Source organism: Dendroctonus ponderosae, unplaced genomic scaffold, assembly GCF_020466585.1.
Source record: "Dendroctonus ponderosae isolate FM_Combo_2020 unplaced genomic scaffold, Dpon_F_20191213v2 Dpon_F_20191213_3, whole genome shotgun sequence".
Lineage (NCBI taxonomy): Eukaryota > Metazoa > Arthropoda > Insecta > Coleoptera > Curculionidae > Dendroctonus > Dendroctonus ponderosae.
Genome location: NW_026018508.1, coordinates 17,328,876 through 17,356,342, shown reverse-complemented (window position 1 = coordinate 17,356,342; position 27,467 = coordinate 17,328,876). Strand labels below are relative to the sequence as shown.

Sequence of the window (27,467 nt, the reverse complement as noted above, 5' to 3'; positions counted from 1 at the left end):
ACGGAGTTTTTTGGGGAAATTTTCGCGTTGAAAGCCGGGAGTCGACTGCCGATTTGCTCCCGAAAATCTATTATTGGATCCCCAACACATTGCTTTGGTGCCAAAAATCCAGCTGACCCGGTAGCCTGGCAGGATTAGCTTTATTATTAGGGCGATTTGAACTATATGCTTTACGCGCTCGGCTCTAAATTACAACTTAATGGTGCACTGAAAGTGCCACACTAAACAAGCAAGTTTAAAAGATATACTAATAAAAGCCGCATCAAAACAGTTGATAAGGTCAGATTATTTTTGAATTTCATCTAGTACTGATTGTCGCATAAATATAATCAAAACTAGACATCGAGTGCATGGCTAAAATCCAACATCTGCTAACTATATTTATTTTCATATGGACACGTATTAATGAAAATCACATTTGTAATAAACGCCCGTAACCCTATCGGCGGTTCCATTAGCAAAGCGTATCTAATCAATGTCGTACTCCCGCTAAATAAATGTGAGGTAAACACGGGAAGAATGAAAAATGTTTAAAGAGCGATTAGGAAGGTAACAAAGTCCGCTGACTCACTTAATCGTGTAAAAGACTCACCTAGATCGGATATTTTGACTTTTTCCAGGAAGGGATCGACGACTGGCAGCTGAAAACAAAAAAAAATATTTCAAATTACACTAAAAATTTAAGAAGAAAAACTTGCTTTTAAGGAGAACAATTTCCTATAAAGAAAAGACGCTCAGTAGAAAAAAACCAAGTCAATGAAATTGTGCAATTAAATGAAAAACAAAATAAACATCTCATCAGCTGGGTTTTAGCCTTAAAATAACACACCCACAGAGAGCTGATAGGCTCAAAACGATCTGCCGAAACGTTTCAGTTACAATGCCGAAAGTTTTACGTTGTTCTTCAGAGCAAAATTAACTATTCGACGCTAAACAACAAAAATGCATATTTGCATTTTCTAATAAGGAAGCAATTATTCCGATCTTCAAAAAAAAGTTGTTTTTGAGGCATTTGGTCAATCACCGTTTCCAAAAATTCAGAAACATAAATTCAATTTTCTCTTTATAATAATAAAAAAAACTTTTGCATACATTTGGGTTTATCATAAACTTTTGCATACATTTTGCAAAATTGGGAACATTTATAAAATTCTTCCCAGGATTTTTTTTCCTGAAAGCCAGCAATGGCTGTTACGCACTTCCAAAAAATAATTTGCGAATTCCCAATCACTATCTTTTAAATTTCTGAAATGACGCGATTGCCTTAGAAATTTTTAAATTATTGTTGTGAATATACTCTACTCTTCAACACGACAAAACCCGACTTAAAATCAGTTTTAGATAAATAAGAACATCGGCTCCCTATCAACCAAACCTTCCATGTTTCACATTCCATTTTTCCACGTTCCTTTCCATCGAACCAACCGGCATTTCAACGTTGAAAAACTAATATTTGAACGATTTAGTGACAAGGAAAGGAACTAACCAAAAACCGTTTAATCACTTTGGGACTGTGCAGATTCTTTTTAACATTAGTAGACAGTCTGGAGTACCAGTTCCAGATTCCGGTTGCAATCGGCGGCGAATGCAGCACCGTCAGATGCGTCCTGAAAAAGCTGCCATTGGGTTCCGAAATTTTCCTCGAACGTTCCGAACTTCTGGACCAGCTTCGGCAAGGTTCCGATATTTTCCTGACTGGCAACTCGTGTGAAAACGGATCAGAACACTCAGTGCTGAAAATCAGCTCCTTTTCCTCGGAGGAGTCGTTGAACGAATGGAGGCGTCGGAAAAACGTTTTCCTGCGACGCTGCAGGCCCGGATATGGTTCCATTTTATGTGGCACTGTTTGCGTGAAAATGCGGATTTACTATTGATGATTCCCGCGCCACTAGTTTAAACAATTATTTCCATTTGCATTTTAAACATTCTGATGTCATGCGCTTTATCGGAATTAATTTGATGTTGTTTTCTGTATAGTGCAGATGGATTTTATTGCCTGACAATTTGCATTTTCACCGATTTTGTGTAATAAATATTATACATCGGTATAAAGCACATTGTGGACGGTCAGAAATATCGAACCGAAACAGAGAAAATTCACTAAGCCACATTTTGCGTAAACTTTCAGGTAGGTAGAATGCCGTTTGCGTGTTTCAATTTTCAATGCAAAAATAACCATTTTTTTGAAAAACACCAGCCACAAAAAACATTCATTCAAATGTGTTCCAGATAAGATCCATCATTTTAGTTGAGACGAAATTGTAAATTGTAAATTACAACTTATGCACTCGTTGCTAAACCTCGAGGCGAGGTTAATTGCCAAGATCAACTCTAATTGCCATAATGTTGGGGAACAATAAAAACCCGTTTATTAGTCTGCAATTACTTTGCTTAAAATACAGCATTTCCGTACGAAAATGCTCCAAATTAAATCTTCCCGGGCGAAAAAAGCCAGCATGAACCTGGAAAAACAAATAGAATCAGCCTCAAATGGAACGGCATCAATTACCTTCAAAGATTTCCAATTTAATAGATTTGGTGGTTTATTGAAAACGAGAGAAACTGACGAGTGATTGGCATCGGAAAATCGCAGCGATCTATTTCCAGAACGGCCTGCCAATAGGTAATTCGCCTAATTCGAGTGATTGGCACCACTTTAAATCGCCAGGTAGTCCAAAGTCGGAGAAAAATCAAATAAAACTGTAAATTCCATTATAGTTTTTTCATGCAAAAACTGCTCAATTGTCCTGGTGATACAGGGCGACAAACAGAAAATTTGCAATGGCTGACGAGCAAAAAAAGATTCCTTGAAAGCATTTCTACTTACACATTACTCTTCATTTATCTAACACTCACTTACACATTCATCCTCGTGAACCTTAAAATTGCAAAATGCCTCTTTGAAATAATTAGGATTTATCGCCGCATAAAAAACCAACCTTTGTCTTCTTCAGAGTGGCTTTTCGAGGGAAAGGTACACGATACCACAAATTGCTTTTGTCCACCAAATGAACGCGGTTTTTCAACATTTTGCCACATGAAACCAGTTTTTACATCGAAAAAGTCAACATTTTAACCGACTGAACAACACTCGCTTTAGATGAGAACTGTTAAACATGCTAAACTAATGAGTCGCTCTATTTATTATAGATTATGATTAGAAAAGCGCAACTTAATCCATTCACAGATAAAAATCTATTTTAATAAATAAACTGACAAAAGATGTGGGAACCTGCGAAACCAAATGTAATATGATGCAATGACTGAGTGCTGGCTGTTTTTTAAAGTAACTCCAAATGGGTGCAATTTTTTAATTTAGGAAGAACCATTGACCTAAAGGTAATAATAAATCATTCAAGTGTCCGCCTGCCGGAATAAAAATTTCCGAATGAGGGAATACATATTAGGGGACTTGAAAGTCATAATTTTGTCTTCAATTCAAGCCCGTCCTTGATACATGATCTCACAAGACTTGTTATCTAATTTTTAGGCGCGTCTACAGAAAACTTGCGCTAATATATCGATTTTAATAAGGTATACGTGCTAATTGGCATGAGTTTGGGACTTTCTCTAACTCGCCCATTCGACGTATTTTTTTGCTAAATAATTCAGTAAACCGATATTTTTTTGCAGTAAGTTGACCAACAAAGTGGCGTTTCCTGTACAAATCCTGCTTGCATTAAATGTCTACATAGACTTTATAAACCAAGTTGATTTTGAGCCATATTTTAGGTATTATCCAAGTGTCTGGAAATAGGCATTGTTTCATCAATCTACATCTATCTAGTAGATTGATAGATTAGAGCATTGTCCTCTCATTCGAATTGCGTGGCCACTTCAGTTAAAAATTCTTGAAAACTCAAAATTTCCAATAGCATCCATTTGGCTAAGTTTTTCTCGCTAAAACCAAATAAATACTGGGGCCTCTAAATACCCAATCTTAATTAAATACCCTCGATTGTTTTAAATTTGAAAAAAATTCAATTAACATGGACCGATAAAACCCATTATTACTGATTGGAGCTTTTATCATCATAAGAAATACATCTCCTAACAAATCGTACAAAGTTCACCCTGGACCCCCATAAAAGGCAAAAAGTCATCGCGCTGAAGAGAAAAACGTGACTAGAGAACCGAGCCAGTCTGGAATAACTGAGTGGGTTTGCAGAATAAGAAAAAACGTGCCTTAATTTCATTGGCTTGAAGGATTTGACCGTGACATCAGAACTGTAAACGACCGAGAATAAGTAAGTGGCTGAATCAACGCTCTATCAACTTTTTTGTATCCAACTAGGCATTAAATATTCGGGATTTTATCCAGGTAAATCCACATTTTCGTACCACTTTACAAAACAATTGAGCACATCACTTGATCCGGTCAAACCAGCTACTGCACACTGAAAATACGCCAACAGGTGACTGCCGATGAATGTAGGAAGTTTTATGCCTGCCGCTTAATAAACAATAAATAACAACCAAGCCCGGCAACAACTTGTTTAACACGGACAAGCCCGTATCGAAATGCAGTAATTTTCGAAACTTTTTAACTGCTTGATTGGCTCGGATCCACTCAGAGATGAGAAAAACAAAACGGTGAGCCAGATGAGCGCAAGCGTTGTTACTAGTTCACTGATAATGTGGAGTTTTCGATTTACTACCTTAAAAAAACATTTACTTAACTGAACCAGCGATTTGCAGGTGAGCCGAGTCTATTTGGCCTCTTACAATCAAACAAGCACATCGGAAAAAAAATTTCAAAGAGGAATTTTACTAACACTAATCAGGAATGAACTAGTTTGAAAATATGTATTTAAAAAGAAAAAACACACTTTCGATCTGCATGCTAAGAAGGCACCCAAAACCAGATTATTCAATTGAAATCTGGAATGATCGTGAACCAGAAACCAACAACAATCATTCATTAGTGTAAAGATCGCGCTTGGAAATGCGGCTGGGGGCACTATTGTTTATTTATCAAAGATTTAGCAATTGAAGATGTTATTTGAACTTTGTTATTGTCTGGCCGAAAAACAGACTAGTTAAACTTTCCAATGTGAAAATTCGCTTTACCAATTCTTTTCACTTATTGGTTCCATAAGAGTTTCGTTGGAGAAGTAACTGCATCCGAAAAACTTGTGTATTTCCTAAATCCTTTTTAGATTGTAAGATAATGATGAAAAAGTTTGCTTTGAAGCAAACTTTTCCATTCAAACGCAAGACCTACCATTGCGGAGGCTCGTAAGAGGGAGCTTCGTAAGTCCAACTTATAATTTTTTAAATAGTTTAACGTTTCCAAGCCGAAAAGGACTACAATTCGCTATAATTGGCCCATAAAAAACATTCAAACAGAATGTAGTTTGTTTATTTACAAACTTGCCAGCGCTATGTTTGACATCGGTCTAACATTAACTAATCAGTTTGGCAAATGTTCCAGTCGAAATTATCTCGAAATAACTACGCATTTAGATAACGGCTTGAGGCTATCTGGACACGAAAACTCGAAATTATACGATGCAGTTTACACACCAATGTTTACTGCAATGGAATGTAATCCTGCGAAAGATAACAGGCGAAAACATTATTTGCGCCAATAAATTCTCTTTAAATAGCAAAAAATGTGTGCCTGCAAGTGTACAGATTTAATTCCGCAGGCCTAATTTCGGAACCGATTGCAATATTGCATTTTCCATATTATTAGCTAAAAAACGACCATATTTTCCGCCATTTATCCCAACATGCATTTCATGCAATTTCTGAATCAGATTCCATATCAAGAGCTTCTCCAATGCCCTGCTGAGAATAGAAAAACCACCCCGAAAATATCTTCGCTCTATGAATATGGTCAAATTAATCTTCCTAACGCCGACTATTTATTTCGAAAAAACTTATTAGATGTAATTGAATTTACAACCATTCACCATCGGGTTCAAACAGAACTATGGCGAATGCAATTGTGACTCAAGTTTTCTGCTTTTTTCCTGCCCGTCAGGAAATCATTTCATTTAAATTGTTTCAAATTCGGGAGTTTATTTGAAACAAAAACGCCTAAACACGCCAATTTCTGTTTTAGTTGCGGTTTTCCTGATGATTAATTCACAATTATACAGAATGTAACGTTTTCATTTAAAGGATATGGATTTACTTCCCAATTTAGCAACAATTTTTATGCAGGTACCAGACCTTAATCGTAACTCTCGTGAGTCTGGTGTCGAAAAATAAACCACAAAATCGACTTATTAAAGGGAGACAACAGCAAACCAAATAAAATGTTGAATTTCCTTATCATTAACCATTATCGACCGGATTTTTGACTGTTTTTTGTACGTGAATCGATTAGACTATTGGTGTTCAATCCGTTTAAAAGCCCAGTGCTTATTTCGTCGTTTTTAATCTGTTTTTTTCTATTGTAAGCTGATAACCACCTAGTCACGTGAAAATTAATTGTGCAATTTGGATAAAATGATGCATAAACATTTTTAAAATTATCAGCCTTAGTTACTTCTATATTGAATGAATGCAACTACGAGTGCAGATGAAAATGCTGGCGAATGAAACATTTTCAGGATCCAATGCAGAATTACAACAAAATTTCAATTCGTTAAACTAAAGTTGGTGACTAAACTAGTTCCTGCTTCACCCTGAATGAGTTAAAATCGAAAAACGTCTATTGATTCATGCGTTTTTTCACAGATCTGTACCCTCAATTTTACACGCATTTCAAGTCACACTTTCTCACTGTATAATTCGTCATATTACAGAACTTACCCCTCGAGAGTCCCTAAACAATATGGCCGCATGATGAGGATCCACAAAGGCGTCCGAAGCTCTGTGTATATTCGTAGGAATAATGGCACCTAAAGATTGACGTCTTCTGTCTCCATCCAGCACTTTCTGCTTAATTTGGGCTCCTGAAAAAATGGCTCAATTAGCACTGACAAATATGGCCAATAAATTCCACAAAACGTTGTTTGGATCCCACAATTCAAACTTGTTAATTAGTTTTTTATTTAATAAACTATCAAATAAATGGATTATCCATTAATATATTTACAGTTGTATCCAATTTAATAACATCATAAACTAGCAAATGTAAATTGACCGTATAATCCGACGTAAAGTTAAATTTGAGCTTCCATCTAATTTTAGATGACAATCAATAGAAGTTTTCACAAACGCACAAAACCGCACTGACCAAACCCAATAAAATTTCAATGGAAAAGCTGCAAAATTTGTGAGTGGGCGACTTTTATAATCGCATTTCTACCAGTCTAGAAGACAGCTAGGCATGTTGAACTTTTTAATGTGGATGCACAGAATAATCATGGATTTTCCATTAAAAAAAAAAAAGATCGAAACTGAACAGTAAATGTTTTCGATTTTAGCTTAATGCGGTTAAACCGGATGCCTTTCTGATAAAACAGCATACATTAAGAGCTTCCAGGCTCATTCAAAATACATGTTGACCCATTTGGCGGAATATGCATTAGTTATCTCTTATAGTCGCGTAAAACGGCTTAGAAGCGTGAAAATGCGCTCTTGATTAGTTTTTTAATTAAAACCGTTTTCAGTGGCAGAAAGTATTTGGTTTATGAAGGTTTTTGTCCCTTTCAAACTGTTCATTTTGTCGAGTTTGTAGGCCGTCAGGGAAAAGAAATTCTTCCAAACGTTTCGCAGTAACCACCAGAGGGAAATTCACCAGTTTCAACCAATGCCCGCAAATACTTAACTTTTTTGAGGGTTTTCTTCATTTGAAATTGTTCCTGCTATTTCTGGCAAAAGCCACTCTAAACACGGGGAGTAGCATGCAAATTGTCGGAAATGCAAACCAAATAATACTTTTTTTAGCAAAGTATTTTAGGCTTGTTACATAACGAATGTTGGTTCAACCTTGACTTGGAATTTAATGTCGATAATGACCCAACTTACACGCAACTTTCTTTTGATTGTACTGTAAAAATGTTTTAGCGCTCAAAAAAATTAAAAGGCCATCAGTAAAAACGGGTCAAAAACCTTATTTCACAGTAAACAGATGTAGGCGTCTTTTTAAGCAAAGACGATGAAGGAACTGGAAGAAAATGTTTGATAATTATTTTCGCTACAACTCCATTCACTTCGATTGAATAAATCGAAAGTTTTCGTATTTACAGCGCTCGCTGCCAGGAAAAACAACATTGGCTGTTTGAGCTTCGTCTGATATATTTTTTCCAAATAATAACAGCGTCTAGATTATAATGGATGTTTGGGAGAACGTTTTTTTCTCATTTCAGCCGTCGTTTGTGTAAAGGGCGACTCCGTCTGACAAGAATAACAAGACGAATAAATTAACTTCTTCATTCCAAGGTGAACGCAAAATATTCAATGAGATAATAACAAAACACCTCGCGAATGTATAATAATAGTGTTTGTGTGATATTTTTTTGTGTGGGGGGCTCTATTGCGAGCGATTTTCCTTCAGATAGATACAACGCATTATTGTTGCTGTTGAAACAAGGCCAGCCTGCAAAAAATATCAAAAACAAGCTTCCAGAATGCATTGTGATAATCAATTAATTACATCGTCTGGAGACACTGATCTAGAAATAGATGATTTAACTTTAGATCATTGGCAATGAAATTCTCCGACGAGCCGATGTCCAGACACGTGATGGAAAGTTGTGATAATATTGTAAAAACAATGAATCATGAAACCGAAATTTAAATAACAAAAAAACTGACAAAAACCCACGTTATTCATGGCAAATTACATAACTTATCAAGCAACATTTTCTAGGTTTAATGGCATGGAACGTATGAAGCAGGTTAAAGCACCCTCAATGACACCTGCTACAAGACTATAACCTTGTACGAAATATGAAAAATACCACAAAACGCCGGTAAAAAGTCTAATGTAAGATTTAAAAAAACTAGTTCAAGGCGAACAAGCGCCACATATAAAAGCCACCAAACCGGTGAACTTCCGATGACTAGTAAACCAGTAAAGGTGAAGAATCCTACGCAAGGTTTTCAACCAACAGTATCTCCAACATTTAAAAAAATCGCCAAGTCAACAAACCGAAAAGCGCAATTTCTCATTTTTCCTTCCCCGTTTTAATGCAGCTAGCAAATAAACGCTGTCATTTCACATCCGTTTACGCAACTAGAACTTGTGAAAAATAAGCAGGGATGAAAAGAGCTTTTCTAAAAATACCCTCTAGTCGGCAAAGGGTATTTGCTCCAGATTTGAAGCCATTAAAAATAGTTTACAGACGGTTTGGCTCCTATATTTGGCTCGAACTTTATGAATGAAATATTTGCTTTTGAACACTGTACAATCCAGACAAAACGTGTTTCCTTGACGTTTCGCTTGCAATAACAAAAATCATCATCCAATGCTATATGCTCATTTGCTCTCTGAATTGAATAACGATTATCGAAAATGGTATGTAACGCATGAATACGAAAGTTCAGCTTTCGCCTTGTTTAAACAATCACTAGATTCAATTGTAAAATATCTGGAAAACGGTGCAATATCGATTTGAACCAAGTGCACATTTTTTGTTTAAAAAATATCCGAGAATGATATAATGCCAATAAACAAGGGATACCTTAAAACGCAAAACATGTCTGATGTGTTAAATGGCCCCAAACTAGTGCAGCTCGCGCCCTTTTGAAACTACAAGCTACACAATGAGAATGCTCACATATTTTTTGGTAGTAGTAAAACTGGATAAGAATCTATTAGAAAAAAACGAAAATTTCATTTATACTTCGAAAAATATAACTTTCGGTTAAGACATATTTGGATTTAAACAGTGAATGCTGTCACATTAGTTGAGGACCACCCTGTAGAATATACAGGGCGCTTAAACATCCAAGAACACCAAAAATCCGATTTTTATTTATTGCAGACCCTTGTATTATGTCTGGCCACATTGCCCTTAATTTGTGTGAACCGCACTCTATGAATACATATATATGAGTGGAACAAGGCAAACACCAGCTCCAAGGCATTAAAAAAAGAACAAAAATACAGCCCCCCGTAACGTCCTCTCTTTCCAATGCACGCAATTAGAAGTTGTGTCGTGTTGCACTCAATAGGCCGTTTCCTTCACGTGTACAGCACTTTTTAGTTGTTCGCTGTACTATACAGAGCGCATTAAAACATTTTCTCATTTCATCCCCCCACACTCAAACCTACCTTCCTTCAAAATCGTATTATAAATCCTATAAGTACTCTCGCAGTCGTGAGTGACCGACGGCCTCTTTGTATTGCAATCCAGCGACTTGCTCCTCTCGCGAAACTCATCGCCCTCATTGCTCGCACTTTCACTGCACGAACTCCTCCTGTATCCATTCTCCGCCCTCCAATTGTGCACCTTCTTCCGAAAATGGCCGATCAGCTCCTGAATGGAATGATGATGATGATGGCCGGTGTGCCGTTTGAAAAAGTTCTCCTTCGGCGAGGAGGAACAGTCGGATTTCGAGCTTTGGTTCTCGCTACTCTCGTCCGACGGAGTTTCCGGGCAACTTTCGATGCTGATACTGGGCGAGGGAGTTGGCTGATAATGGGAGAAATTGTTCATGTGCTGGTGATAGTTGCTGGTGGCCAGATAGGCCAAGTGACGATTGTGCTGAGGCGGCGTCATTTGGTCAGCGTGATGATGCGAAACCGCCTGCTGATTCAAATGGAACAGATTGCTGAAACTCTGCATTGTTCGCTAGCGGACGCCCTTTTCATGGCCACACCTATTGGGGCAGATTCAATGGCAGCGTAAATTTAAGAACCCACAAAAATCCCCGGTGTTTTTCGAATTGGAATGGCATTTCTAGGCGTCTTGAGCCACACATCTGTAGTATTATGCAATGCAAACCCAGATTGTTTTTGGTGCTGAACAGTTCAATTCATGATTTTATTGTGGTTTGGTGAACTTTTCTAATTTTACGTTTCTCTTCATGCTATATTTGCGTTCAGTCAATGGCAATATCTTCGAAAATATCTTCACATTCAAATAGCAGATGTTAACCAATAGCCTCCCTTCAGCCCATATTTAACGCATATTGATCCCGTCTATTATAGAGGTGACAACTGTTACCCCCCAAATAATTGTTAATTTTTTCATTTCATCTACATCTACAAGGGGTGTCAACTTAAAAACATCCCACCCTTAATATCTTTCTTGCAGCTGAAAATATGAAAAATCGGAACGACCCGACAATTTTATTTGTAAGGGGGACACTTTAAATTAATATTTTTAGAGGTTTCCGAATAATCGCGTTTCAAAGTTGTAGAAACAATTAAACTTGCTTGCATTCAGATATTGGTTTTCAGGTTAGTGTTTACACAAAAACAATTGTATATGTAAATGATTCGAAGAGTAGGTTAGACTGTTAAAATCGTTTAATAACAGGAAGAAAATTTAGTTTATACATTGATTTTGATTTTATGTCTTATTGATTATTTTACATCGACAAAAAGAACTTTTTATTCGCGGAAGCAAAATTGCTGTAATAAAACCCATGGGATCTACTTTCGCACGATCTTATAAGTTGATCAAAATGTTAATTTTCCTGTAAGCAATAATGAAGTCTATTTTCTTGTTGTGTTTATAATCTTCACATTCGTGCGTTAGTAATATCCTACTGATTACGTAAATAACTATTATTGGATTTTTAATCGTGCGCAATTAAAACAACAACAAAAGTACAAATTTACTAAAGAAATAATGAACCAAATACCTGAATACTTTTCGAGGGATCTTACCATTCATTCTACCGCAACTTTCAAAATCTTCAGTGAATAAACAGCGGATAAGTAATGAAAAGCAGCAACTCGGTGTGTTTACAGTTTTCGAATCTTAATTAGGTATTTCAATGGGGAAATTTCATATCCCGGCCGTGCAAATTACTTTAAAACATTGTTTTCTTTTCACTTGGCCAATCCAAAACGGGATCGAGCGCTTATATTAGACGCTCTTGTTTACCCTCAACTTTTCAATTGTGCTTTTAGAGTTTACGGTCTGTAGACAAACGCATCCAGAATGAAGGAAACTTTTCGGTTTTCGAAATACATCGAAAGCACTAACTATGTAAAATTTTACATATAATTACATTAACACCAGCCCCAGAATGTGTCTAGGTAATTTCAGCCAAATCCGATTGTTATTTCGCGATAAAACGCCTCTTATCAAACTGAATTCTCTACAATTCCTATTAACGGGTGTAAACAATCCAGCCGGCACTTTTGCATAAAACGTCATCTGGACGATTCAACGATGAAGAGATTTTGAAAATATTGACACCATAACGCATCCAGATAATGAGGCTATCCTAGACCTGCTTGACCTACGACACGTTGAGATAGCTCAGTTCAATTTCAAAATCAAAAATTTGTTTTCTGCCATGAGAAGCTGTGTAAACAAAATTTCGAAAATCGCTATCGATAAAGATATCGACCTGAAACTTTCTGGAAAAGTTTTTGGCATGGTTCAATTAATGCATTAATGAAAAACGAGTGAACTTTTCGAAAAACCTACATTGTCTCCCATTTAACTCAATGCTAAAACGGACTACTCTTGAAAAAAATGTGTACAAAATATTCAGTTTTTATCATTTCAATATAGTGTTTTGAAGACACAAAGACCTCACCAGTTTGGCATTATGCGCAGTTTTTGATATTGAAAAAGACAAATAAAAGTGTCGCTCCCATAAGAGCTCATGTAAATCGAGTATTTCAGTGTTTTATAGCTTATAACGAAAATCACTGCACGTGCTTTTGTACATGATCGACATGTGCTAACCTGAAGATGACTTTTCTTCGAAAAAATGAAATATTTTTTTACTGCAATATATTGCGTTGGAGCAGGAAAGGCCTCTCATGATCGCTCAAAAATTTGATCCAAATCACAAAATGAGACCAAATTTATCCCAAAAATTTTCCGTGAACTTAGAAAATCCTTAATTGCTCGCTTATTATAGATTGTCAAGAAAAAGTGCATACAAACTTTTGATGGGGCTTGAAACGATCTATTGATCGGTGTGATTAAATCCACTCTCCAGGTGTGTGATTTAATCTCCAGCTCTTTTCGTTTTCCAAATAATTGCAGTTTTTTGAAAACCACAGTTACTCCAAACTTACAAAGACTGGAAATCTGAATCAAAATCATTGGATATACATTTGAAGCTTCGTCCTCGAGAAATAAAAATTAAATGAAAAAACTGGAAAAATCGGAAGTAAAATTTATGGCGCAAAAATTTATTTTTTTTTCGAAGCATTCCATGACAGGCAGTTAGATACGGAACAGCCACATAACAAATCGACTTTGGTTGGTTAAAAAAAAATTATTGTGTGAGCTACAGGGCAAAAATGAAATTTTTTTACAGGCCCTTACGGAAAGAAAATGTTCAAAATTGAATAAAAACGTCAAATGACATTGAAATTTCCAATTTAATCTCCACAGAGAGAAATCCTTTCAGATTTTAGACTATTTTTATTTAGACTATTTGCGACTTTTCCGCCTTCTCGTGTAAACAAAAAATGGTCAAGGAATCATGATCGATAAAGGGATAACAATAATGGCAAATAAACCGCGACAAAACAGACCAAAATTAAGCCCGCGAGACCTATTCTAACCACTTAAACCAAGCCAATAAACGCCCTCAAACTCAAAGGAAATGACAATAATTGTGAAAGAAAACTGAAAAAAATATATTTAAAATGTGCCATTTTCAAATACCTATCTGGGTACGATTCCAAGCTGGCTGAAAAAACTCGAAATGGCATACTAAACTGTTGATAAGCACGGTATATTTACTGGTGTTGGTAAATAATCTAGAGCTAGTTAAACCATTATCGCCTGTTTGACTATATACATTGCTTAAAATTAAGCAATTTCAAAAACGCTGTTTAAACAGCCTTATTTAAATATTATTAACCGTGAACATTGTCGAATCCACACACACACACACAAAAACATACAATTTGCCTTGGAAGGTATTTCAAACTCCAGCCAACCTTATTTCGTTGACTTGGTTTCTAAGGAATTGAGTATGAAATTAAGTGAGTTATTATAATATTGTCAACCGTTTTTCGTAATGCTTTAACGATCTGGACAATTTTTCCTTTATATTTGCTAGATGAATGTTGCAACCCAAGCAACTAAACAGTGTCCATATCAAGGCGAAAAAGTCTTGACAAACATCACGTTTCTTCCAGGGAATTGGTGCGCTAAACCGATAATTTCTCTATTAGGAAATCTGAGAATGTTTATCAAGGAGTTCATCCCTCGTTCCCGACCATAAACTTTCAAAGTTTTCAACCATTGGCGCCTCCTCCGCCCACGAGAATAAATACTACGCTCCACAATCACTGCTTATCAAAACAATTTTCTTAAGCGGCAAGTATTCAAACACGAGGAAACACGAGCAAATAATAATTTTCTAATTCAGTAAACATCTGTTCCACGCTTCAATCCATTTCCCAAAATGTTGCCTTTCAGCTGCTGGAGCCCTTGGAACCAGCTACATGGATTGCAACTTACTCTAAATGGACTCCGTTGTTCTACAACTTTGCCAATATCCAACTTTAATCTGGATACTTAGCTGCCAAGTGCCCGTTTTTTCCTTCCAGAGAACGCCTAGAATATTACGCAAGGGGGGCAAATTAAGATTTGCCAAATCGAACATTTCAGATTACTAAATCAGCAGACATGTTTTGGAGCTTTCAATCGCTTTCCTAGTAATACTGTTTCAAATTGTTTTCTCTACAAGCAATTTCCATTTTAGGAAAGACCCTGTTTGAACAGAACAAGTAAAGCGAAGTTTACTCGATTTTCAGCCGACGATATAAGCCGCAATTTTCTCCATTAATGGGTAATTTCAGTCTAAGTGACTCGGAAGATGTGAGAAGTTGGAAAGTTGGAACATTCAGCCATCAGGGGCTTTTGGTAGAAACAGCACTTAGTAACCGATCTTTTTCAGGATTTCTCTAGAATTCCTAATTATACAAATTGATCGTCCCGCTGTTATCCACGCAATTTCTAAATAGCGATGACGTGGATGATAAATTGTGGTTCCGTATTTAAACTACAGAAAAATCGTAAATTATATGTCAAAACTATATACTGTGTTTGTCAGAGTTAAATTTATGTATGGCATGTTATTTATTTATTGCAAGTGGGATATTGAATAGATAGTCGGGTAACGCTCATGGTTGCCACTTTTCAAGCTTTTTTCAAATTCCTCTCTTTACAAAACTTTCCAATTAAAATTTTACAACATAATAGCAATTTTTAGAAAAACCGAAAAATGTTACACGCTCATTGCGTTTAATGGATAGTTAATTTGCACCAATTTGTGACTTTTTCATACCCAAAAAGGTTGCTTTTTATTAACAAATTGAAACACTGATCGACAATGCCACAGGAAAATGCATTCATACTACGAATATAAATTAGTAGATATTATCGAACTTCCAATTAGCATAATTAACCTGCGCAAAAAACAACAACTTTTAATTGTTGGCAATTGCAATTGTAACTTACTTTTGATATAGTGACGGCTGATTTTTTTCTAAAAACGAAACTTATCGGAAAGTGGCGCAAATTATTAAAAATAATGGTGAAACGCCATTAAATTCTCGGCGAATCTAAGCAATTTGTAAAGATCAACTTTTAAAACTTAGAAACCCCTTACGGTATTTTCAGCTTGGGATTAGTCGAAAGCCGCAAATAAACCGTGTATAATTTTCGAATTTTCAACAAAGACAAAGCGCGAAAAAAGGTGTAATGGAATTCATCCGAAAGTCTTAAGCATGAACTGAAGTTGACCGGTTTGCTACTTTCAAGGTTCCTAAAACCGACCAGCGGAATGTAGATTACTTTTAGCACAAAACACGATTTAGTTTTTGCACCATTTAATGACTAAGCAAGTTGATTTGGAAAAAAACCAGTAACAAAACAATTTTGTTTATGGAAAATGTACCCTCTCATCTAATTTATTGAAAACTGATTTGAACCGATAATAAAACTAACGGCACAATTTACTGAATAAATAATTGTGTGGTTTAGGTCAGTGCATGCTTCTAATAACAACATTAATTGCAAAAGCAAGCAGGTTCGGTTTGTTTAGAGGATATTTTAATTGCATAGACGATTTCTATATTGTTTTATTGTTTATCTCATTACGCAACAAGCTTGGCCGATGGACTGGTGAAGCAAGCAATTTTTATCTGAAGTAGATTAACTTGCTAGATGTACGTTATGTAATGTAATTTTCACACTGATTCTATTTTAGACAATCTATTTACTATAAATTGTAACACGTTATTTATCTGGGGAATTTAATGTTCGATTCAACAAACTTTTCTCCATATGAAAAATTCCTATAAAACGCTCTTTGGGTGGAGAATTTTAATTAAATACTTTTCCACTTCCGGGATTCTTCCATCGCGATTTTCTGAAAAATGCATTTCTTAAATTGAATTCCACTTTCTCAATAGAAGTACAAGATTTAGCGCATGTAGAGGCGGTACATGCGAGGCTGTGGTTCTACATAGAAGACGTTCAGATTCAGATAAAACAATATAGTATACGAAACAAAAAAAATAATTGGGGACAAAATTTTTGTTTAGCTTCAAAATTCATTATAACCACTTTTCTCATTGAAATAAATTTTCAAATTATTTTTACGGCCAGAATTATTAGAAAAACCCTGTGAAAAACCCAAACTACATGGATTCAAATTAACTGCGCTCCACACTAGAGAAACGGGTAACTTTAAAAAAACCTTGTAATAGTTGTATTTTGTTGCATTGAAACCTTGCAAAAATAGCCTTGTATATAATTTTGAATAATTTTAAAATTGCAATTTTAAAATTCACAAAAACCTTGAATTTGAGCCTTCAATTCTTGCACCATAAACCTTGAAACCGTACGAACACCGAGGGGAATTTCTAAAATAAAAAGTTATTTTTAATTATGCATGTTGCAGACTGCAGATGCATTTCTTAACACAAATCGATTCATTTCACATGGAGGCCACATGGAACATTACTATATTTTACATGCAGTTTAAAGTTTTAATGCCAATTCAAGTTGAAGTCCACCTGATTCCACAATAAAGTTTTTGAATTGAAGTTTAGCAAAGTTGGTTGAAAATCCAACATGTTTCGACAGTATAAACTACTCATCAGGAATAGATTTCGAAAAACTCCCATCTGTTCCTGATAGCTTATGTTAGCTTATACGCTCGAAACATGTTGGAGTTTTTCCACTTTTGTAATAAATCGCTTGAGTAGAGACCGAAAATCTGAACAGTTCAAACAAAAAATATGCATCATGTTCTGTAAAATCGCAACAGACGGATAAAAATCCTTAGAAAAATCCCCTCAAAGATCCGAACTTTTGCATAATGCTTAGAAACCTCATAAATGCCCGCATCCATCATTACTGAGAGCTTTTCAACAAACTTCCGTGCAACTCTTCATGATTCGTTAATAGGAACTTATCGAGTACCAAGGACGTGAAAAATCAATCTTTACATACAAGAAACTTTGAAAAACTTCTAGGCAACTTGACAGGCAAACCATTGAAACATCGAATCGAATTTTGTTGAGCTGGTCATTTGCACAACAACACCTGCAAAACGGAAGCCGTTATTGCTCAATTATTTCACAATTACGACACATTTTCACGTGTTACTTTAACATTCCAAAGATCAGCAAAAACCAACCGTCAGCAAGGCTTAATGGATAAATACAACTACACTTATGATAGCAAATGCCGGATTTCTAAAACAGCTTGATCATGGCATAATAACTCCATTAAAACAATTCCAAAAGCGTAGTAAATGTTTTATTTTACACGACACGAAATATCGATTGCGCTCAAAAGACTGACACTATGTGACCGAGAAAATAGAGAGCTGGAATCGTTGAGTATCTGCGCTCGTTGAACAAAGCAAACAACACCGGAAGCGAATCTTTTATAACCGCCAGATGTACTTGATTTGAGTTATTGGCATTTGTGATTATGAATACTAAAGAAAACAGTGATAACAATTTTAAATAACAGTACCAGCGTTTTGGTGAATGTTGGCTGACGCCCAAACAACTGAAATAAAATCGACAAGAATTGCATGGAAAGTGGCCTTTGGTTTATGGAAATAATGGCGATTGATATTTGTTGAAGGAAAAAAGTTTGGCCGAATTTTTGGGGCGGCTCGATTGCCGTAGCTCAAAAGCGTCGAAACTGCATTGATAAAAGCAGCAATTATTAACTCAATTTTACAATCCGGCACGTTTACACTTTTCTAGATGGTCAGAAATTCACATTCACCGGCACTTGAAAACCCTTTTGAAACCACGAAAGCGCACTTTCAACACCGTCTTCCGGTGAACATGATATGGTGAAATATTCTCATTGGACCTTTCGTATTTTTCCGTTCAACACCCGAGCATTATCTAATGTTTTTACAAGACGAGCTTCCAGAATTAATGAGGAACGTTCCACTTCAGAGCAGAATTTAACATGTGGTTTCAGCATGATGGCATAGCGTCCCTACATATTTTCGAATAAATGTAAGGAATCTATTTAAATAACAAATTTTCTAACTTTGTTTTGAAGGAGGAGGTTCCGTTCTCTGGCCTCCGAAGTCGCCAGACTTAACACCTATCGACTAGTATTTTTGGCAATATTTACATGAAAGAAGCTAATACAAAATATAACTGTAGATACTCTTCAGAGAGCTACTTTTTCAATTACTAGCGGAGCAGGAAGATGAAGAGGCAAAATGGGAGAACTATAAAACAGGCACCAATTTAAAGAGTCTCGAATAGAGCTGTTCGATATAGAAGACGGGCAGACTAAATAGGTAAAAGGAAAACTACTTTCCGTTTCAAGAAAACATTTTCGTTTTAACTGTTGAAGTTACACCATTTAGCTCAAGCGCTTCTCATCGCGCATTTAAGTCCTATTTGAAAGTTTTCAGCTTAAGACCCCGATCCATTTTCACAACTATACAAAAACAAAAGATTTTAGCCGAGATACTTCAATGTGATCGACGTTAAGCGACGAGCAACACCTCAAATTTATCTCAAAATAGAAATCCCTCAGATTAATCGACTGTCAAACCATTTCACCACATGTGATCTAATCTAGAATTAATCCCGATATAAATAATGATAAATATAAGAAATTATTCAGTGTTGTTTAACTGAATGCTTACGCTTGAACTTCGGTGTTAAAAGGCCTAATTATCTAGTAAAAGGTCAATTTATTGCAACCAATAAGAGAAATTACGATTTGCTTTAAACAGCAAAACGGAATGCTATTATTGGCTAATTTGGTTAAATACCGGAAAGTGTTCCTGGTTCTTTGATATTGTGACCATTCACATACGCATAAAATGGATTGAATTTACTGAATTAACGCATATGACTCGTCAATTTTCGTTATCTCCTTAGGTGGGGGCTCGCACCTAAGTCGATATGACAATAAAAAATATATGTCAAGAGGCGCTTGTTGACTAGTCAATAAATGATTTACACAAGCGTTTAGAAATTGGCCTTAATTGCAGCAAAGTTACTAATTAATATTAACAAATCATGACTAAGTTTTGTTGTTTCAAAGTGGCAACAACAGCATTGAATTTGTGCTTTTTGCATTGAATAATACTACTTAGTCCAGGCAAACTATAATTTCTGATCAATCAGCCTGCCTAAAAACTCAATCAAACTGGGATTAGTTTTTTGAACTAACAAGAGGTTTTTTTCGTGAACTCAACTGATGCAAATCAGGAGCTAAAACTGCTTTTCGCTTCGATGGGAAAATGGTGCAGATTTTCATTAGATTTTTCATAATTTAATGCTCTGGATCCGACCAGCTAAAAATAGGAAAAACATAAAAAAATGATTTTTACAAACATTTTAATTTTGGTTTTTCTCCTGCTAGGTTTAGCTCAAACTAGCGACACCTAAAATACCATTCCAAAATGAACCGGAGATAAATTCATCTCAAATCCCAAGTGTCTGGATGCCACCAGCAAAAGGTTTCGAGCGGTTTACAAGAAAATCAAGTGTAGCTACCTTGAAAAAGTCACGGTCACAATCCTCCACAGTTAGACTTTCATATTGCAGCAAAATACTGTTAATTCTTTCATCAGAGAATTCAAAACAAAACCTTCTGGGAAACACTTTTCGTACTGATTAAAACTCGCTTTGGAAACCCGAACCACACGCTCGCTGCGGAAACTTTGAAACGAATTCTGGCAAAGAAAGATCGACGACACTCCAGACTCGGCACTAGTAGACTATCAGAATCCACGTGGCTCCCAGTTTCTACATCTGCCGCATATCAAAACCAAAACACAACTCGATCCGCCGAGTTACTCATTCGGATCCACCGAGCACTGTTGCCGAGCCGGCCCATATACCGAGTGTTTTCGTATGCGAGAACCTTCGAAAATTACGAATTTAATTGAAATTCCAATTGGCCAATAACCACCATTGATGTCTGCGGGTTTATGATCGCGGTTCTACCGATGTCAGTCAACTTTGAAGCTGAAATGTAACTGTAGAATCAACGATGTGGCTGAAATCGGAATCTATGAAAGGCATTTGACTTTGTTTACATCATCGGTACCAGATCGAATTTTAATTCAAATCAAAACAAAGTGGCACATTTCTTATATTCCTCTTGGTGTGAAGACGCCACTTTGTTTTCTTTTTCGAAACACTTGACTCCTAGTTGACTGTACTTTCAACCTATTTGTAAATCCTGACACGAGGCGCTTTAGGTCCAGGTCAAGAGGTACACAGGGGTAAGGTCGATGGAAATATGCACTTGCTAATGAGAACAACTGAAGTGCTTCGCTGTTTTAAAGTACACCTTTGATATTGGAAGCGCTTGGGGTAAAAAACTATGAACAAGGGAAAAAAGAGAAAAAACATCGGCAGCTGCCATTAATTGGAGCAGCAACAAAAGGAAAAATGTGATATCTTTACCTGCCTTGAAGGGCGAAGGGAAGCCGGAATAAAGGCTGAAGAGGGACGACGCCATACCAAAAATCTGTTTAATGACAAAATATTTCATGGTCCTCTGATAGAACACGATGATTTTGTGAATGAATCGATACTCATTTCTCTCCAATCGCTTTCAATTCTCAAAAACCGATGCAAATGAACGACGAAGACTTTTATGAAACATTATTCTGCATTTTAGGGCATTTCAAAAATCTTCGTTGGACGTCTTGAAATACGAATTCAGGTCTTGAAAGCCACTTGTAAGGGAATAAACAAACAAATCAGTCTTTGAAGTATCGCGATTAGGAAAACAATAACACCTCCATTGACACTTAATTTTTTTCAATTGCGGGAAATTTGAAACTAGATTTGATGTGAGGACAAATACGTTGTAAACATACACATTTTAATCATCATAATTGTGCATAATGAGTTAATTACTGTACTTTTGCCCATTGAAAACTGAAGCGAGTGCTTCTATGTATATTAAAACCTGGATAATCTGATAAAAATTCTGTTAAACGCAAACGCTGTTGCTGTTCATGTGCAATTAACCTCCAGAAGCTATCAATGTTGAAAGGGCAAAATCTTCAAAGTTAATGGGAAAATATCAAGCCAATATAATTGTATAAGCGAACAATATAACATATAAGCGATTTGCAACCAGCTCGCAGTCACGTACGCCAACCTAGATTGAAGCTTTGAGGAAAATGCTTTTCAGGAATTCGTCTACAGTTAATGAAATATTCAATAAGCAAGCAAATAGATTAAAAAAATCAAGGTTACAGTTTCGAAATCCGGCTGCCGATGTAAACGCAGCCAAACGGCACTCTCACTAGTTTAGTGCTTCTTACGTTTTTTTTTCGGGGTCTATCAATTATTAAACGATTTCAATAAAATGGCGATAAATAATCACAAAACTGATAAATGCGACACTCGAAACATTTTATCGGAGACGGGATAGCAAACATGTTTACATGCACTCTCGTGACCGAACAATTATACCGCATTGCGCGCAAGACCTCGCCACCCTTACAGGTCTCAGATCAAAATAATTCTGGCTGTTCTTCGGCCTTTTTGGTAAACTTCCAGGCTAGGCCTTTGCAACGATGCCATGCTTACACATCATCAATCTAACTGAGAACAAAGACCTGTTTGCGGCCGACAAAAAAAATACTTGCCGAATAACAGTAATAAAAGTGTGTACTGGTTGATTTTCATTTGGTTCTCCCTCGTAATTACCACAGGAGGCGTCGTTGCTGTGGAAACCAGATATTTAGTCCAATTAGCATAAGGAGTGTTACTGAAATATTGTCGCTCAAACTACGAGGGAGGCGCGAATAATTGTTATACCAAAATTAAACATATTTATTATAGATGTGTAGACTGGCTTGTCGGCGTAAATATCCAAAAGAAAATAATTGGAACACTTTGTCGGCTTACAAGTTTGAAACTAATCAAAGAGTTGATAATTCGCCAGGCAGGACAAATTGAATTTCTGTTAGCAAACTAGATCAGTACGTACATGTCGGACAGGTAATAAGAAAACTTTGCTCAAACTTCCATGTAGTTGAAAAAGTTTCGGGCGCTGTAGTTGACGAGTTTGTTGCAAGTTAGACGAACCATTCCAAGCAACACCAACGACAATCAAAGGAGCCCAACAAAAGCATCAATAAACAAAGACTCTTCTGGTGCCACCCCATTGCTCCAAAAGGGGGACATCAAGCGCTTTTCCACCTGGTCTGATAAGGCAACAGCGCTCCCCAAATATGCCCGCGCACATAAATAGGGGGCAGATTCTCTTTTCCGGTGAGGAAGGGTCAGTGGGACATAACTAGCTGGCCTTGAAAATGAATGCACAATAAAGAACAAGAGACGCAGTTGGCTGTTGAATGCATACTTTAAATGCATATACCAAGGTCAACGCGATTATTTAGCACTAAATAGGCCCAAAATTTGCATCGAACCAGCGATGTATTTAGCATGCATCGGGAGCCAAACGAACGAGCTGATTTTAAGGGAGCGTCTGGAAGTTTCCACCATTGAGTTGAGGTTTGAATTGTGGAGTCTGCTGAGGAGAGAGGCGATGTGACAGCAAATAATTTTCGATGTGACAGCAAATAAATTAATAGAAAGTTCAAGATAGCATTAACTAAATGCACTTTTTTGTGCTCAACCTAGAATCTTTCAACGTCGATCAGCTTCAGCCAGTTTTAAAATCCCAGCATGCAAATGTGCAAAAACACTTTGATGACTCCTAAACTTCCGTCAGATCACGCAATTGATGCAAAAACAACGACAATTCATACGAAATCCCATAATCGGCTAGAATGTAATATTGGCAATATAGACTATACACGTGACAATTATAACAACGGTCACGAATTGGGACGTGTAATTCAAAATTGGGTAAATTGTTACATGCACGTGTCACTATCTGGGACTCGGCTGAACGCGCTAAATTCCCCTTTATTCCGCACACTACTCTCAAAACGAACGATTTAAAATAGAGACCTCATTTCCGAACTTCTCCGGCCGAGCGGGTTGATTAGATTTGACGAACAAAGAACCATTTGTAGCCGTTTCCGGTCTTAAATATAATGAAAAACATGAGCCTTACATTTTCCATGTATTAAATGACGAACGCTTCGGCGCCCCCTCGTAAACAACATCATAACGTGGCGTTTCCAGGGAAACAACAGGTTTGGGCCAACGAGCCCAATCGAAGGCGACGCCATTATTCCGCGGACCGCTACGAGGTCTGTTGCGTAAATAAATGCAAACAGCATGATTGGTTTCAATTAAAAATGTACGAGCGGAATAAATTAGCTTGTCAATGATTTCACTAAACGTATACATTACCAACTTAACAGAACCAATTGGCGCATTTATCGCCGTACTAGCGGTTCATTTATTTGCAACAAATTGGAAATTTGCCCGTGAACTCGTACCATGCGGGTGCAAACCGCTTATCTAAGTGCATGCATATCATATAATAAAAAAGACCTTCAAACGTACTTTCATAAAAAAAGGAGAGGATTTGAACATTTTTCAATTAAAGTCGTGTTTCTGAAATATTCGTTAACCTTTGTGGGTAACTCATGGTGAAATTGATCTGCAAACGAGGCAAAACAGAAGACATTTTTTTCGGACGATTTAACGGAGATGGAAATTGACATTTAAAACGCTTGTAATTAGTGCAATGGCCGCCGTTACTATGGAAACCGGAGACTGAGGCCAATCACAGTAGAACCTGGTGCTGAAGATGCTGCAAGTAATCTACGAGGACTGGTGGATAAAGTTTTAATACCTGCCAATCCACGGAAACTTTCCGGAATAACAGTTCCTAAATAAAATGACTCAACTGGAATTAACTCCACCTTCGTTCATTGGGAAGCAAAAATTCTAACAATCTAAAAGCGATTTGTTTAATAATAAACAAAAGACCTTGCAAACAAACGAACAAAACTGGTTTACTTCCAGATAATCCAATAAAACTGTAATGGATTATTAATCAAATCAATTCTAGCTTTGATGGCAACTTCTGGGCCAGGTCGTCACAGGAGAATTGAATAAAAAGCTTTTATAGGTTCATTTAAAGTGACCTGATTGCCACCAAATGCAGTATCAATATAAAGCTGACGATTGATTTAACAAAAAACTGAAAATAGTCACAATTTACTTACTCGAAAGATGATATAAACATGTTTACGTTTAATCTGCAAAATGAGGCAAAACGGATTCCGATAAAATTAAATTATTCAATTTAATTGAATACCCACGTGCGGCGACTTATTTTGTGCCTATCGGCTTAGTTTGATTATTTTATTACTCCTGCGAGTTTTAAATTATCGTCGTTCTCTTAAAGCCTACACCAATTGATCTTTGCACGGTTTACGATATAAAACCGATAATTACAAATAATTTACAACTATTTTTATGGTGGGCAGCAACTCAAGTCATATACCTTACAACTAACAACGTTAATCGCTTCCAAGTTGCGTAGTAATTCAGTCAATTTATGGATCTAGTCTGATAATATTGTAGAGACAACCCACACAATTTATCAAGATGCCAAGAATCTAAGTGAGATAAACATGGCATCTTTTCCAGTCGGCAAAAGTATTCACAAAGTGAAAATGGGTCAGTTGTCTATACTTAAAATGCCAGGATCGCCAAATGAAAATAAACGGTTGCCTGGATTGTTTGGCCGAATGTGCAGCCGGCACGTGCAGTAATTTTCTGGAAAAAAGCTATTCCAGCGGTGCATTAGCTAATTAGCAAACGTGCCTTGCGGTCCTAAACCAACCAGATAACGACATAAAAGAATTGTTATTTTTTTGAACAGTTATTGCCGTCGTTTTTTAAATAAAAGAGGTAGCTAGCATGAAGAAACCTACCAGGCTGCCTACACTTTGAAGTACATATTACCCAAACAAGAAAAAGGATGATTTTCATGGGCCATTTATAGTCGCCCACGAAAGAATGAAAAAATCCTCGCAAGCATTTATGATCAAGGAATATTCAAATTTACACCCACGTAAAAGATAAATTCACTTGGCCGTTAAAGCATGAATTACCGATTCATTTGATGTCGACCTTACAAAAGGACCGATTCTACATTATTGGATTAAGCCATTGGAGGCCTTTTCGCATTCTTTTAAGATTTGCCGTACTAATGGAAAATTTCCATCCCTTTTCCAATACATGATTTGATTTCGAAGTAATCGAAAAGGGCAGCGTTTTTAGGGCAAAGTCGAAATTGCGTTCACTTTGCTATGTCTTGGGTAATGCTTAGATTTTCACAAACAGGGAACAGGAAATGCTAAACCATTAGTAAACAAGGCTTCGCTGGGTAGCATTTTGACCCCAACAATTCGAGGAGAACATTATGAATATTAATAATGCAAAATGTAAATGTGACCTGATGCATCAGTTGATGGAAACATAATCAATGATGGAATTTTGGGAAAATATGGGAAAAAAATTCATATTTGTCATTATAGAATACTGGGCTTAAATAGTAGCAAGGTGGTAAACAAACGTTTTCAACGGCTTCCAATTTTACTAAGGTTCCCAAGTAGGTTGGCTAAGATTGACTACTAATCTTCGGTAAATATTCGGTAACTAAAAGTATTCGACACTGGGGTGGATAATGTGGATAACTTAGGCCCGATACGTCCAACAATAGATACTGTTAACCTGGCTACACGCAACATATCTTTGGAATGCGAAAAAACCCGATAAACATTTTCATAAAATCAAGGCCGACAACAAACTAAATATTGTTACTACTAGTTGACTTATATAATGGTTGATGACGTATCGGTCGAGCCCCCTCAGAATAATTTTGCAATAATCCATAGCAAACGTTGCCACATCGCCTTGAATGTATAGTCTGCTTCAAGCTTTTTGACAGTGACGTCATGATTTGAACACCATTTTGGAATTTACTCATGTCCGGGGTTCGTTCGCAAGATTTTCTTTCATATCTTTATTTTCAGCTTTATCCAAATCACTTTATTTTCGATTGTTTATAAATTACACATTCGCCATTAGTTTTTCCTAATGTAAGTGTAGAAATTTCAAATTAGTTTTAACTAGAACTGTCGACAACATGGCATTTAAATTAGCAGAAGATGCAAAAGCGAGGTTAAACTTGCAGAATGTAAACAATTAATTGGGCAAATAAATCACTATCGTCGCAAAAATATATCGGTAAACTAAGGAAAAATTAACAGAAACTGCCAACACTCACCAATAAATAAAATCAACAATTTTTAAATTATTCCATACTTCCGTGAATTGAAACAATGTACAATAACATCAATTTTTATTGCGTCACTGCTTAAAAGTTTGGGACAGACTATATCCATAATCATGCAACGGTTAGGACTCAAATGCTGAAAACCACCCTTTATGCAACTCGGGCCATAACAAAATTTACCCACTGCACCAACGAGAGGTCGTTGCAATGTTAAAATATGCGCGATAAAAACACTGTGCGCCATCTACAAAAGATTTTGTGGCGAGCAAAACTACCGGCCCTTAGCAAAAGGAGCTTCGAAAATTGTCGCTGTGAGGCGCAACAATTGCAAACCGAAGGTAGGCAACCAAACAACGTTTTACAGTAGTTATCGGGGAATTGACGTGGAGAAAAAACTTACCAAGATGATGACTGGCTCTCTGAAAAAAAGAAAAAATATAATATTAATAATAAATCGAAAAAAGGTCAAACCGAATGGAAATTTTAAGTATACAAAATATTTGAATACAATTTCCAGGAAACTCATACACGCCCATAATATTGGTATTTGTCATAGACATTATTTCGTAGTGAGATTGTGGGGCAAATTTATAAAAACTCAACTGGAAAATACCAGCTAAACGTTAATTGCACTTGACATACATATTGTTCAAAAACGATGAAACGAAGTACACCCGATGCACTTTACTTTCGCGTTGAATGCAA

The 27,467-nt window shown here is 36.5% G+C and overlaps 2 protein-coding genes across 7 annotated transcripts in view; one reads left to right on the top strand and one right to left on the bottom strand.

The window, feature by feature from the left end:
• Positions 1–7,046, top strand: part of LOC109539823 (myosin-VIIa) — a 30,492-nt gene extending 23,446 nt beyond the window's left edge. The window contains exon 31 of the mRNA XM_048664868.1: positions 6,759–7,046. The gene's annotated coding sequence lies outside the window, so the exon portion shown is untranslated. The remainder of the gene's footprint in view (positions 1–6,758) is intronic.
• LOC109539842 (5'-AMP-activated protein kinase subunit gamma-2) overlaps positions 1–27,467 on the bottom strand; it is a 45,019-nt gene that overhangs the window by 4,516 nt on the left and 13,036 nt on the right. For all 6 annotated transcript variants that reach the window (XM_019907880.2, XM_019907879.2, XM_019907878.2 and 3 more), the window contains 3 exons: positions 27,163–27,181; positions 6,766–6,908; positions 593–641 (listed from right to left, as the gene is read on the bottom strand). In XM_019907880.2, the coding sequence (XP_019763439.1) occupies positions 593–641; positions 6,766–6,908; positions 27,163–27,181 (211 nt within the window). The remainder of the gene's footprint in view (positions 1–592; positions 642–6,765; positions 6,909–27,162; positions 27,182–27,467) is intronic.